The sequence below is a fragment of the Episyrphus balteatus genome, chromosome 2, assembly GCF_945859705.1.
Source record: "Episyrphus balteatus chromosome 2, idEpiBalt1.1, whole genome shotgun sequence".
NCBI lineage: Eukaryota > Metazoa > Arthropoda > Insecta > Diptera > Syrphidae > Episyrphus > Episyrphus balteatus.
In genome coordinates, this window is record NC_079135.1 from 85,529,498 (window position 1) to 85,544,491 (window position 14,994).

The 14,994-nt window shown below is 28.0% G+C and overlaps 1 protein-coding gene and 1 long non-coding RNA gene across 16 annotated transcripts in view; both read right to left on the minus strand.

The window, feature by feature from the left end:
- The window catches only part of LOC129909882 (disintegrin and metalloproteinase domain-containing protein 9), a 480,905-nt gene extending 469,777 nt beyond the window's left edge, over positions 1 to 11,128 (minus strand). For 8 of the 15 annotated variants that reach the window (XM_055987020.1, XM_055987014.1, XM_055987012.1 and 5 more), the window contains exon 1: positions 10,840 to 11,128. In XM_055987020.1, coding sequence (XP_055842995.1) covers positions 10,840 to 10,909 — 70 coding nt within the window. In that variant the 5' untranslated portion in view covers positions 10,910 to 11,128. The remainder of the gene's footprint in view (positions 1 to 10,839) is intronic. The other 7 variants (XR_008771453.1, XM_055987015.1, XM_055987013.1 and 4 more) reach the window with 1 other exon arrangement.
- Positions 11,129 to 11,386: 258 nt separating this feature from the next.
- The window catches only part of LOC129909885 (uncharacterized), a 70,451-nt gene continuing 66,843 nt past the window's right edge, over positions 11,387 to 14,994 (minus strand). The window contains exon 2 of the long non-coding RNA XR_008771454.1: positions 11,387 to 11,452. This is a non-coding gene — a long non-coding RNA (uncharacterized LOC129909885). The remainder of the gene's footprint in view (positions 11,453 to 14,994) is intronic.

Below are 14,994 nucleotides of genomic sequence, written 5' to 3' on the forward strand. Positions count from 1 at the left end.
TAATTAAATACCGTTTTAAATAATCTTTCACAAAAAACTAAGTATGCCAGTTCATTTCTTTTATAAAAAGGAATTTTTAGCAAAAAACTTTCGAAAATCGTTAGTTTTCTCGGTTTTCGTAGGTTTTCTAAAAATTGATTTTTCAAAAAAAAATTTGAAATATTTTTTAAAAATCCAAAAGTGAGTTTTTTGAAAGTTTTCTAAAATTTTAATATTATCTTTACTTAAACGCTTTCGTATAAAAATTTTCGTTGAAATCAGGGTGGTCTTGAACGAGATTTTCATAAATAAAAAAAAAAACCGTTCTATGACAGGTACCATTATTAACGGTACAAAAAATATTTTTTTTATTTAAAAAGTTGGCTCTTATGTGTAATAATATACTTAAAAATTTTAATCAAAATCGTTAGAGCCGTTTTTGAAAAAAATTTATTTTTCTATTTCCGTTATATGACAGGTACCGTTAGTTTTGGTCCTAAAAAAAAATTCAATTTGTCCTCTATGGAATCACCCAAAACTGTTAACTACCAAGTTTGAACAAAATCACTTGAATAGTTTAGGCTGTAGCTCAAGGTACATACAGACAGACAGACAGACAGACAGACAGACGGACAGACAGAAAGACAGAATTGCCGGACCCACTTTTTTGGCATTCTCCATTATCGTAATGTCATGTAAAATTGTTATCTCGAGTTCGATTTTTTTTACGAATCCTAAACTTGCCCTATAGTACCTATATCTCAAGTAAAAATATGAAAAAAATTATTTTACCTAGAACCACCCTAATATAAAAACTTACATATATCATTTACTAGATTGTTTCAATCACAAAAGAAAATTTTTTTCAGCTTAAGGTCATTAAAAAGATTAGTTTCTTGTGGGTTACTAGGGCGTATACGTAATATTTTTTTTAAATTGTATGTACATTTTATATAAATGATTAAAAAAACTGGCTGTCTGTCAGATCGGTTTTCGGAAGATAATTTACGTGATAAGAAAACACTGAAGAAAATTTAATATGACCAATATACGACCGTAAAGTGAGAAGAAAGGTTGGTCTTATAACTCGCCTAGTTCAAGAAAATACAAAAACATCAGAATTTAGTTGGCCTCAGAAATGGAACAATATAAAAGCAGGAAGCTTGTCGCCAATTTTTGAGGTCAACCAGCAAATCGCCACAGGCGAATCACTAGTGTTTTATGATCCCCTCGATAAGTTGTCGATGACATCGAAATCATAACAGCGCCGAGTATAAGATTAAAGAAGATAATATACCAATGCTAGTAAGTCCGAAGACTATGCACTCATTCAACTTAGGTTTAACCTGGAATGTCAATGTCAGAAGACTTCAGCCATTATCCCTCTGTCCTCACACGGGTGCGATTTTGGCAGGAAAAAAATAAAAAAATTACGATTTTTCAAAAAAGTGGTCACAAAAGAGTCTCATTATAAGGGTGAACAAATTTTTTTTCGGAATTGTGAATACAATATTCGAATTCCTCGGAATATTCTACATCAATTTCATACTTGATTCTTTATAAAATATTGTGACCGAAAAAATATCTAGCGACATGAAAAAGTATAAACCAAATTCGCACCCGTGTGCCTATCACGTCACAAAAAAGAGGTGTGCCTACAGAGGGTTATTCTTTGTTACCTACATTTTAGATTTTGTTGTGTGATTTTTGTAAGGAATTTTTCGTTCCACGTAAAAAGCATATATTTATCTACACTACTTCCTTTTCTTTGTTTTTCTTCATTCTCAGTAAAATGTATATTAAATAAAGCAAAGCTAGCATAGTTTTTTCTATCTAAATTAATTAAAAGTACAAAGTTAAAAAAGGAAATTATTTTAGATTTTAAGGATGTATGTTCCTAAAACTTAAAACATGAAATCCATTTAACAAAAAACTTTAACTTTAAAAACAAACTGAAACTTTTCAAAGTTATAAACGAATGAAAATTTTAATTCATCTGTCCTTCGGTGATTTTTTTTTATTTTTTATTTTTAACATTTTAAGTGACACTTTCTCATGCATTTTACCAGAACACCTATATTCCCGGAATAATATGGCCTTTAAAAAAGTGTAACTATATAAAACTACCTATAGTATTATTGGGTTGGCCAGTAGGTTGGTATGATATAGGGGTGGAAAGATTGAACTTTTCATATAGTTTCCTCTATCAGAGAAAGAGAGAGAGAGTTTTAACTTTTAATTAAGTTTTCGAAAAGTAAAATCATCATCGCATACCCACTTCTGATTGGAGTCACTCTTTGACATTTTCCTTAATATAATAATTTTTATTAGCGTAGTTTTCTATTTTTTTTTTTTTTTTTTTTTATTTTCATTTAGCTCATTTTCACATCTGGAAGAACCTTAAGGATGGATAGCAATTTACAAAATGAGTATTTTTATGTCTTCTCTTTCATCTTATATTTATCTCTTGTCCTGTGCTGCTTATAATTGAAATACTTACTGCTGCTTGCTGGATGGCAATGCAAACTTAAAATTAAACGTAAAAGAGACGTACATATAACTAGCTTCTGTCAAAGAGATTATTATTTAAACACGATGGTCTTAAGAAAAGAGCTCCTCTTTTTAAATGGAAATGGAATAAATTCACTGAGGTGTATTCTCTAAGATTTCGTATTATAATTGGTCGTAATTAAAAGAGGGGTAGGTAGTCATTTCTAGTCATTGATGAAAAACAATTATTTTGATTTTAAATTTTACGTTTACTATTACATAATGAAGATTTTACAGGAATTTTTCAAGAAATAGTAAACCTAAATAATGTTGTTCTTTGAAATTAAGGACATTGAAGTATTAATCCTGAAAACAGTTTTCTTTAAAAACCTTAGTTTTTTTTTCATTAACATTTCAAGATTAAATAAAAAGGACAGTTCAAAACTAAAGATTTAATTCAAGAGATTTTCATTTTGTTTAGTTTACAGTTATAAATTATTTTAAATTAAGGTACTTTTCTTATTTTTTGTGTACAAAAAGTCTTAATATTGTTATTTTTTTGCAAATTCAATGCCTCAAAAAAAGACTAATACATTTTGTTGACTTTTAAGTTCAAAGAACTTGACTAATGTTTTTAAACCCATTTTTAGAAAACAAATTGAATAGCATAGTAACGACCTGAGAAAGAATGTTTTTCATTAAATATGTATTTGTAAACAAATCTTATTCTACACGACTTTAACAACAAGAGCACGTTTATGCGAGTGTGACTCAGTGATGCATTTAACTTCCTTGAACATATTTTAACTTCAAACATGATACCTGAGTCCCAAGGCTAGGAAAAATTTCCTACCGCATGTATTGAATACAATAAAAAAAAAAAAATACGTATACGCCATAGAACCCCAACATACAACTTCAATAAAATTAATATACAGAGAGCTGAAAAAAAAAAATAAGAAAATTATTTCCACTGTCTGTGATTGAAAATAGTAATTTTTATTAAAAAAAATTAGAATTATTTCCTCTCTTCGGATCTTAAAAATATAGGTTTTCAAATCCAGGAAAAGTGACAGAGTATCATTTTTCAAATCTGAATATAAATAATCCAATTCAATTTATCTTTAACACACATTTTGAAAATTTCTAAAATAATTGAGCAGAAGTTAAAGATTTTCATTGATGAACAAAATATAACACTCAAATACATTTATAAAACATTTACAATAGTGGAAAAAAAAGGACATAATAATGTCATATCGAAGTGTATGAAACTTATCTTTGAAGGTAACATTCTCTTATTTATTGATCTAAAGACGAAACATTTTTCAAACTGATGCTCATCGTGTAATAAATACCACAAAAAATAACACTGGCCAACAAAATTGAACTTTTTTTTGCCATAAGAACCAAGATATACTTTTCTAGAGGTTTTTGATGTGCTGAACTCAAATATGAAGTCAGAAAAATTAGATAGGCCTCCGTTTTTGAGATATTACCGTTATAAAATGATAAAAACCGTTTTTTGGCTATTTTCGAGCTCCTATTTTTATGTGGGGTAATTTATTAGAACAAAATTTGTAACGATGAATAAAAGAACAGATAATCTTCTTTCAAAAACTGTTTAAATTTTCCCGATATCTATTTTATTGCTCGAGATATATTAAGTTTCAGTTAATAAATCTAAAGTTTAAGTCACTGGTCATAAAATGTTTGCCACAAGAACCAAAATATACTTTTCTAAAGTTTTTTGGGCTTCTGAATTTGAATCCACAATCATAACAATTCTATTAGCCAAAACAAATATATACGGTACTTTTAAATTTGATTTATAGAACCAATTATCACACAGCAAATTGAAGTTAAAAAAAAACTGTAAGAATTATCTACATTAAATAAAAAAAATACATGAAAAAATTCTGAAAAATCGAACGCTTTATAAAAAAATACCTGCAAAACAACTAATTTCTAACATAATTTTATACTTCAAGTCATTCTCAGAAACCAGGTTTCATATTCAATCCAGTGAACCTTTATTTTGAATGATTGAAACATTAGAAACAAATAAGAGACGCAAAGTTTTGATTAAGAAAGCTCACCACTTTTTTACATTCTTATGCAAATTTTATTTTAACGATGCATCACTTTGAAATATGTTTTGATTAAAGATCTTCTAGTAAATTTTTTTTAACTTTTCAAGCATTCCAATACGACCATTTTAAAAATCTCAAAATATTTGGAAATTTTTGCATCCTTTCATTTTTTAAACTAGCGCACAATTAAATACTAGCCAACGTATTTTCCTGGGAATAAGTTTTTTTTTCAATATTGGACGCGTGGGCTTTTATGTATACATATTTATATTTATATTTTATTTTTATATTATAAATTTATCAAAGTCATGTCATTCTCTAGAAAAAAAAAAAAGAATAATGCATTAACATTTGAAACCCCCAATGGAACTGTTGGTTTGGCCCACAACAATACTTTTTATGAGTTTTAATCTAATAAAAGGATACCTTTGATATATCGTCCACATAAAAGGTAAATACACTATAAATTATAAATACACAACAACCATCCCCAATTTAACCGAAACGAAAACCCTTTTGATGTGATAACAACAAATAGTAATAATTATAATTTCTCGATGTTTAGTCATCAAAAATGGGGTAGAGCAGAAGGGTACAATAAAGTGGCGCACCTTGTAGGTAGCTATATATGAAAAGGTTTGATTTTCATCCCCTTTTTTTTGTCCTTTTACTCATACTACTGGCCAAAGTTAAAGTGCTTACCTTTATTTTCTAAAACTTTGAACGAAAAGTTGTTAAAAAAAAAGGATATAAGAGAGACAACAAAACCTTGGAAGAACATAGGTATTATTTCAGCCCGAAAGGAAAAGAAGGTTGATGCTTTTATAATCATAAGGAAAATATTATTTATACTTATAATTATTAATCCCGTTAATGTGTTGTTGTTTCTGTTGTTGTTTTGATATATATGAATCCGTTAAGAAAACTCCTTAGCTCATTATGAAAATAAAAAAATAAAAGGTATATTTATACGTTTAGAACACAGAGAATATAATGCCAGTGGCAGAAGTAGCACAAGCAGAAACAACAGCACCAGCAAAAGCAGGCACCAGCAAAACCAAACGGATGAACGAACATGGACAGAAACAATGGACAGCCCAGGCAACAAGGATATTAGTGATAGTGAAGGAGATCTGTTTTTTTGTGAGTCCTTGGAGGATATTCCGCTTGCCGCACAAAGATTTACTCGCAGAACAATCATTTCATTATGGCAGCCACTTGCTAAACGTTTTTATCTTTCAGTAGCAATTTCTTCTTAAATTTTTCCACTCAACCAAAAGTATCTTAGAATTTATTTATATAAGTATAATGTATATAGATATATTATCTTTGTATCTTTTTGTCCATTTTTTGTATACTTCCTCTGGTTTTTTTTTTACCGCTATCTGTATTTTAAAAGTGTATCTTATTTTTTATTTATAAATTTTTATTGCATAGTAAAGTTAGGCAGAAGGAAGGAAAAGCTAAAAAAAAAAACAAATAATAATAATAAACTGAAATAGAGGGTAGAATGTGTATTTCTAGCTTTTGGGAATTATATTTATTATGAAGTTTCCCTTATCCGAGATATAATGTGGGATATAATTTATATAGTATACATTTGTGTAGGTTTTGTACGTATAAGAAGAACTTTTGGATACGTTAAGACGTGTTATATGGAGCATGAGACTGTGAGTTTGCTAAAGTCTTTCTAAGACTTTTGTGGGTTGACCAAATAAAAAAAAAAAAAAAACAAAAACAAAAAAAGCACTAAAGATTTATTCGCCAAAGCCTGAGGGTAGTTAGGGGTGAAATCATTTACAATCATGTGGAAGAAAAATGGAAAAAAATTAAACTTGATTTTTAAAAATAATTGCTCATAATATGTACCTACAACAAGATAATAGAGATGTAATAAATTGAATGCACGACTGAGTCGAACGTTTTGGTTTTCATAATTGTGTTACCAAGAATATTAAAGGTTTTATTTAAAAAACAAAATCAAACAATTTAAAAATAATAGAAAACTGAAAACACAAAAAATTAGCAAACTCTGTCGGAAAATATAGAATTTATAAAAATTTGTATATAGAAATTTGGAAAAAAATAAAATTCGTTTAAAAAAAAAAGAATAAAATCAAATCTGAAATTAGATTGCCCTCCAAAACAAGTATGCAGTTTTGATTGATAAATTAACATGCATTTTCAGAAAAAAAAAAAAATTCAAAATCGATATAGCCGTTTTTTAAAAAACTAATTTTTCATAAATAATTTTTTGGAAAAAAAGTTTTAAAATAAAATTAGTATGTCATTTTGTAGAAATCACTGATCAACATCTAAAACCAAAATTTCAAAAAATTTCAATGTCCCGTTTTCGAAAATTTGATTTTTCAAAAAAAAAAAATTTTTTTTAAAATCCAAAAATTATTTTTTTCAAAATTTTATTGTTGGCTAATATTAAAATTATATAAATGCTTCTTCACAAAAAGTTTCGTTGAAATCGAATAAGCAGTTTCGGAGATAATAGGATTTGAAAAAAAAAACGGTTCTATGGCAGGTACCGTTAATAATGATTTCCAAAAAAAATTTTTTTCATTGAAAGATAGACCTTAGCTTAAAACTAACATTTGAATTTTTTAAACAAAATCGTTGGAGCCGTTTTCGAGATATTTCAATTTTACTAAAATCGGTATATGACAAGTACCGTTATTTTTGGTCCAAAAAAATTAATTCCAAAAATTTCTCTGGAGAGTCACCAAATAACGCTACATACCAAGTTTGACATTAATCGGTCCATCCGTTTAGGCTGTAGCTCCTTATACAGACTGACAGACAGACGGACTTCCGGGACCCACTTTTTTGGCATTGTCTACCATCTACCATGTTATATCAACTTTTTTTTTTTGTACGAATGCATAACTTGACATAACTTGATATATAGTACCTATATCGCAAGTAAAAATTAGATAATTCAAACAGTTGAAAATACCGATTTTTTGAATACAACTTTTTAACCATTTAAGTTATTTATGAAGAGTTTGTAGGCTATGTGATTCTCTACAAAAAAGTTTACAATTAAATTGTGTCTCGGAGCAGTGTTTTTTAGAAAATATTTCTATTTTAAAACTGACAAATGGTGCAAATAACGAATTTTAGCCTATTAGTCGAAAACGGTGAGAGCTATTGAATAATAGTTTATCATAAATTTGTAGACTTTGTGTAGGTATGTGCTTTTTTTCACATCTGTATTTATTTTTATAAAAAATATATCCAACACTGATGTGTTGGTGATAACATTGTTATATTGAAATAAGACAAAATTATTTTTTGAACTTTTTTGACGTGTCCTTTAAAAAAATTTAGTAACTAAATAAAATCGTTATAATTTCTACACAGCACTGTAAAATATTTGCGTTTAAATATTTCGTGCATGGTCTTTGAATCAAAATATAGTTATCAATCGATCTGATTTCATTTCAGTTGAAGCTTCTTGTTTTGTACTAATTTTTTGACAGCTGCTTGGAAATAAATCAAGAAAGATTTATTTATTGAAAATTAAACCTATCGGAAATTGTTTGTCAACATTTGCTTAGGAATGAATTTTATGCTTGATACTTTTGTAAGGGAAGGTTCTTGCAATTAGATTACTGTGAAAAAAGATGGATCGCAATAATATATGGGAGGAAAACAGCTGGCTATGTAAAAATATGCCTCATCTTTAAAACCGTAGTAGCAGAAACAATTTACTTTAAACTTGATCAATAAAATAGTAGTTTAAAAATGACACTATAATGGAATCAAGTCGAACAACTACGAACTCTGATTACACTGGTCTGCAAAATTTAACAAAATATTATTTCCTGAATCTAAATTTGGTTTCAGAAAAATTCTATCAGCTACAATTTTTGTAAAAATGATTTTTGAAAAATGTGGGTAGTTTCTGAAAAATCACCCTTTTAGATTCATTTGAACTTGTATAAAATTAAAACTATTTGTCGCATTGAGCTCAAATTTGGAGGACTTATTATTCATAATGCCCTATCGATTGACACCAAATATGGCTTTTTATATTAATGTTTACTCATATTTTAAAATACTGATTGACAAAAAAAGCAGAAATATCGAAATCCTTCACTTTTTAGTTAATCCTACATGAACAAAGACACCTAGATTAAGGAAAATGTAAAATACCAACGCCCATTATATTATAATAGTCAAATATGTATAGAAAACCATTATAAATTACATTTAACAAAATTTTTAATTGTTTTGTAATTTTATATACTATTTTTCCATTTAGAAATATCTTATTTGTAATAAACCATTCGGTAAACTGCCTTGTAAAGCTTGAGATTTGTTTCTCCTAGAAACAAAAGAATACTTTTCTTATAGTTTTTGATGTGCTGAGTTAGAATCCGAAGTCAAAAAATTCTATCAAGTCAGGATTTTGAGATATTCGCATTAAAGTATCACAAAAATCAAGTTTTTTTTTTGAAAATCTCAAAAAAACTACTATATCTCAAAAACATGAGCCGACCGAAATTTTTTGAATTCGGATTCAAAATCAGCACACTAAAGTCCATTAGACTACTTAATACTAAACTTACTTAAATTAAGATATCTCGGAGAAGAAAAGAGAAATTGAGAAGATTGAAACTGAATTTGAAAGAAAAAAAAAAGTTGTTTCATAAACCGTAACAATTTTAAGAAAAAGATTACATTATGCCAAAATATTTCTTCGAAAACAGCAAAAAAATTTGTTTTTTAGATTTTCTAACGGGAATATCTAAAAAACGTGACGTGTTAAGTCAATTCTGACTTCGGATTCGGAATCAGCATACAAAAATTCTTTAGAAAAGTATAGTTATATTTAAAGGATTATTTCCTTGCAGACCAGTGTTATAATAAATTAAATGTTTTTTTTTTTTTTATATTAAAATAAATTTTTTTGTATACAATTTATTTTAAAAAATATATTAAAAATATATAAACTATGTAAATGATAGCAAGGATCGCTGAAGATATTTAAATTTTAAAGAAAAAATAATGTGGGAGCAGTAGACAATTTTGCTAACTATTCTAACTTATCTTTCAGCATAATTTTTCGAAGCTTTCCGTGCTGAAAAATTATTGAAAAATATTTTGAATTTTTTTATATTTTTGTATTTTTTCCACATTTCATGGACATTTTTTAGTTAAGCTTGAAACAAAAAAAGAAACAATAATTTTACATTTCCTTTTTTCAAACTTTTTCCTAAAAATTTTAGTACACAAAATTCTCATCTTATTTTTAAAAACAATGCGCTATTTTTTAATATTGATAGAAGTAAAAAAAATTATAACTACCGACGAAGTTAAAAAAAAAAATTATGAGTATTTATATTAGGTATTCCTTATGTGGACGATTAAGAATTAACAACCTTTGGTTTTCTGTCTTTTTGATTATTAATTTTATCTTTTGTATGTGTACATTTTTTCAATTTTTTTTTTTTTCTGAATTGGTAGTTTATTCCAATTATTTTTTGAACATAAATATTGTTTTGAAACTTAATATTATCTAGATATTTTCAGAAGTTGGAAGTAGTAGTCATTCTGTGAACAAAATTCATAAGCAGACAACTCTGAGTATTTCATATTTTTCACATAAAAACATCTAAATTTTAATTATGAATAGAACAATGGTTTCGTTCGTATTAGAAATTTGTTTTTTGATATTTCCCTACTAGACAGTTGAAAAGTTTGCTTGGAAATTTAGAGCTGTCGGTAGCAAAATTTTGCAGATGAACTGGTCTGTCATTTTTGTTTTGAGTTTTTGCTGAAGTCTGAACACACATCAAAACAAATTTCTAAGAAAAGAAATTTTTGGATTTATCCAATTGTTTTTCTAGTTATTCCCAAACAGAACCCCATTAATTCTACGTAGTTAAAAACACATTCGTTGACTTAATGTTCCATGGGAAATAGATTGGTGAATACAAAAATGTATGTTAAAAAAAGTTAGAGTGTTCTTTTCATCAAGCTGATGGACTGTTCTAGTATTTTTTTAACTTTAAGATCATTGATGGGCAAGTTGATAAATAAAAAAACAAAATGAAAATAGCCCTTTTGCAACTGTTTGTAACTTTTTTAATACTTTTCCTTAATTTCTGAACTTTCGAGGGAGCAATTAAGACAAATTGAAAAGTTATACTCATAAAACTTCTTCACAATTTAAATTTTTATATAAAACAATAACAATAGCAAAAATTATAAAAATATTTTTTTGGAATATATAAAAACAAATAAATTATACACTTACCTCCAGCCGGTGCAACACAATAAAACAGATGGGCTATCATAAGAGCCCTAAACGGGGCAGTGATTCTCATGACGGCTACTGTAATAGCGATTCTGCTTGGTAAAGTAGAACGCTATGATTTGAACGCACTCTTAGGATTCTTCGTTGCCATTCGAATAGGACGACGACGCTGATGTAATATTATTATTTTTATTGATAACTAAAACAATGAAGCGCATTGATCAATATTTACTATTAATTTATTTTATTATTATTATTTTTTTTAATTTTAGATATTCTATGTTTGTTCTAGGATGGTATTTAATATTAATTCACTTTTATTAGGTACTATTATATTTTTATCTAAAAGTACTACGACTATACGCGATTTTTTTCTAATTTATAATTTTTTTTTTTCAATTTCAATATTAAATTTGTTGATTAAATCTCAACATACTATGTTTTTTATTTTTGGCTTTGGATAGTGTTTTATTATTATTTTTCGTGCAAAAATTTATGATTTGTTTTTTTTTTTTTTTTTTGTTATTGTATTAGAAACTAATGTTTGTTTTTGTTTTTGCATGAAGGATAGGTGTGAATGTTATGCCTTCTTCATATTTTTGGTGGTAATGATCTGAAAAAGAAAAGAAATAAAAAATATTTGTTAGCATTTATTATCAAGTAAATTGATTAATGTATAAAATTAAAAAGAATATGTATATGTATAGAGATAAGTTTAGTAGAAATAAGTTAATTAGAAATAAGAAAGTTAAAAACCGATGGTTTACATAAGTTTTTCAAATTCAAGATTGTAGTACCTACCAACGCTAAATCATTCTCATGGTCGCAGTTATTTAATTATTTAAACATATTAATTTCCGAAAAAACAGCTGTTTTCATCAACTTCGCGAGGTTTCCGAAAAACAAATTTTTCCAACTGTGATCAAAGTTTAAATTATTATATTTAAAGCAATAGGTTTTGGCAACCTTTTCGTATTAGCGACGCGACGATTCTGCCAATATGTTTCCTATTTTGATGGTTCTTGGCAACCCTACCCTATGTAATAACACTCTAGCGAATTTAAATTAATATTTGCAGGATACAGGGGCATAGGTACACAAGACATAATTAAATTGAACTTCAGCTCATAACTCCACAATTTCAGGAAATTACTCAACAATTTCAGGACATAACTCCACAATTTCAAAGTTTTTTTGGTTGAAAGATGAGACATAACTCCACAATTCTAGATTCAAATCTCTCTGTTCTCGTGGGCTCAATAAAATATATGAGAGTAGAGGACTTTGAGCTTAGCAAAAATGTACTTATTACTTGCCTTATGGGCAAGTATTGGTTTCGCGTGGAGAAGATCAAAAAAGTGGTTTTCGTCATGCCGTCCGTCGGTCTGTGCGTCCATCTGTACATCGAGCTAGGGCCTAAACGGATGGATGGATTTGATTGAAACTTGGTACAGACGATTTTTACTTCCCTAGACCCGTTTTTTTAATTTTTTTAATATGTTTTTTTTTTTTTTTAACGCATATCTCCCATATAACGTTTTCGAGGTATTGCAATTTTCTCGAAAACGGCTGTAACGTTTTTGATAAAATTTGGTGTAAGTATTAGTCTTATTGATTTAAATAAAACTTTTTAGTTTTCTCTAAAAAATACCGAGAATAGAAATATGGCGTTGCCATTTTTTGCAAAAATTGACATATTTTTAAGGTTCGTATATTTCATCAAAGCATAAGCCGATTTTTCAAAATTTAGAGACACGTGTTTTGGAGTGTAAAATGTAAAAAAAAAATCGTTAAAAAGTTTTTGAAAAAAAAAGTTAACAAATTTAATTTTTTTTTCTTGAAACTTAAAAAAATCATAAATTTCCAATAGATATTTAAGATATCGATATTTTGAACTACAAGAGCAAGTTCGAGCGACCCAGTCGTGCATCTTATTTTTTTTTTTTTTTTTTAAGATCAGTAGAAACCAGAGGCCAGAAATAACAGTCAACCTTTATTTTCAATCGGTTTCTCTCTGAGAGTTACCACATTAGTAAATAGTTTCGGTTAAGGTTTGAGATTTATTTTTAAAAATCAAAAATAAAGAATATCGGCTGAGATTTATTTTTTATTTTTTTAAATATCTCTCAATGGTTGAGATTTTTGTCAAGAATGTCTTTATATTGCAAAAATAAATATGAAAAGGATATTTTTTCAAGTTTATGTATTTAATAATGTATGAACTAAATAGACTCTCAAAGTTCTTTAGACCCAAGATTATATCGCTTTTCGTTTAAAGTAAAATCTAAAGACGAAAATGTGTTTTCCATTGTGATTTGAGTAGCTGAGACGACAAGCATAACAAATGCAATTTCGAATATTTCAGGAGACCGATGTTCTAATATCTAGGTCAAAGCGTTCAGCTTCCAGGAGCGTTTTCGCCCGCCTAACTTCAAACTTCTCGGAATTTTGAAAAAAAAAATGAAAAAAAAAAATTTTTGATGCCAAAAGGTAGCGGGGACTCTAACCTACATTTGGGTACAACTCCCATCCCTGTGATGCACGTGTTCTCAAACCGGGAGAACTTAAAGGTAAAAAAAAGTTAAGCCCGATTCTGAAAAAATAGGCATGATGTGGCGGTTTAACATGGAAGATGATTTTTTAAAAATCTGACAATGTGCAAAGCGTAGGCCCATGACACAAGCTATCATTTGGCATCACTCCCAAAAATTGCTCTCAAGCGGTTTAGCTTCCAGGAGCGTTCAAAAATTCGGGGATTTTTCGAAAAAAATTTTTACAGCAACTTTCAAACGCGATTTTCTCGGAATTTTGAAAAAAATCCAAAAACCCGATTATACCACAATCGGGTAGCTGAGAATATAAGCTTTCATATGGCAGCACTGGCACTCCCATGTCTCTAGAAATTGATACATTTGCAGATGAGATTTTTTTTTCTCTCCGCCATAAATCTCACTGGTTAACCGAAACATAAAAAAATACAAAAAAATGGTTTCTCTCAGACCTTGACCAAAATTTTTCTTTTTTTTTTAAATAAAGGTCATTTTATGACCTTTATTGAAAATGGCGATAAATACGAATTATTAAGGAACCTTTCAAAAGGTTGATTGTTTTTATTTTTTTATTGACATACCTCCATATATATATATACGGCTCATATATTACGGTATATTGCAATCTAGTGAAATTTTTACTTTAATACACAAAACTTAATCATTTTTAGATAGGTTTGCACTAATCTCCACACTGAATTTATATGTCCATCAAATGGTTCTCTATTCATAATCAAACAACGTGACAGATTATTTAAAAATATTTTGGTAAATTCAAGTAGGACATTGATTAAATTCACTGTGGCATTGCTGATGATTTTGATTAATTGCAATAAATTCAGTGCCTAAAATTTTATAAATAGCTACCCCCTTTAATGGTATAACATTATTTCAAATAGAGTAAAAACTCTCATCCTTATAATAGGATCAATTTTCACAATTTGTTTTTAAGCAAAAAAAAAAAAACCATTGGCCAATACACCAATAGTTTGCGGTTATTTTGTCGCTATTGCATTTCGTTAAAATTTAATAATAATAGGTCAAAGGTAAAAAAAAAACAATATGACTATATGAAAGCTATTTCAGTTAGGGCCAATTTTTCAATACTCAGATAAACCTCAGTTAGAGCTTATTCCTAGGAATAAAAGTTTTTTTTATATTGACATTTGGCAGTTTTTATTCTTCTGATAGTCTAACTGACGATTGAAAAATCAGGGCTTAATCAAATATCTAGTCAGAAGTATGAACTAAACAATACACTTTTTTTCAATATATTATTTAATATAACAACAAATTAAAACTGTTTAAAATATCAATAGTAATAAATTGTTATTTTCAAATTGTATTCTCCGTAATCTGTACTCTTACCTGTTTTAGTTTGTATGATGATGAATCATAATACTAATGACATTTAGTTTTGGTTTATCCGGTAGTGTATCGATAAAAACCAACCAATCAATAAAATATTAATTGAAATGCTTTCACATGAAATTGCTTAAACGTACGTCTATATAACAAATAATTTATGCCAGGATTCATTTAGTGGTATTCTATGAAAATAGGAATTTTGTGCAACTAATTGCATGTGATAAACAATAGCTCTATA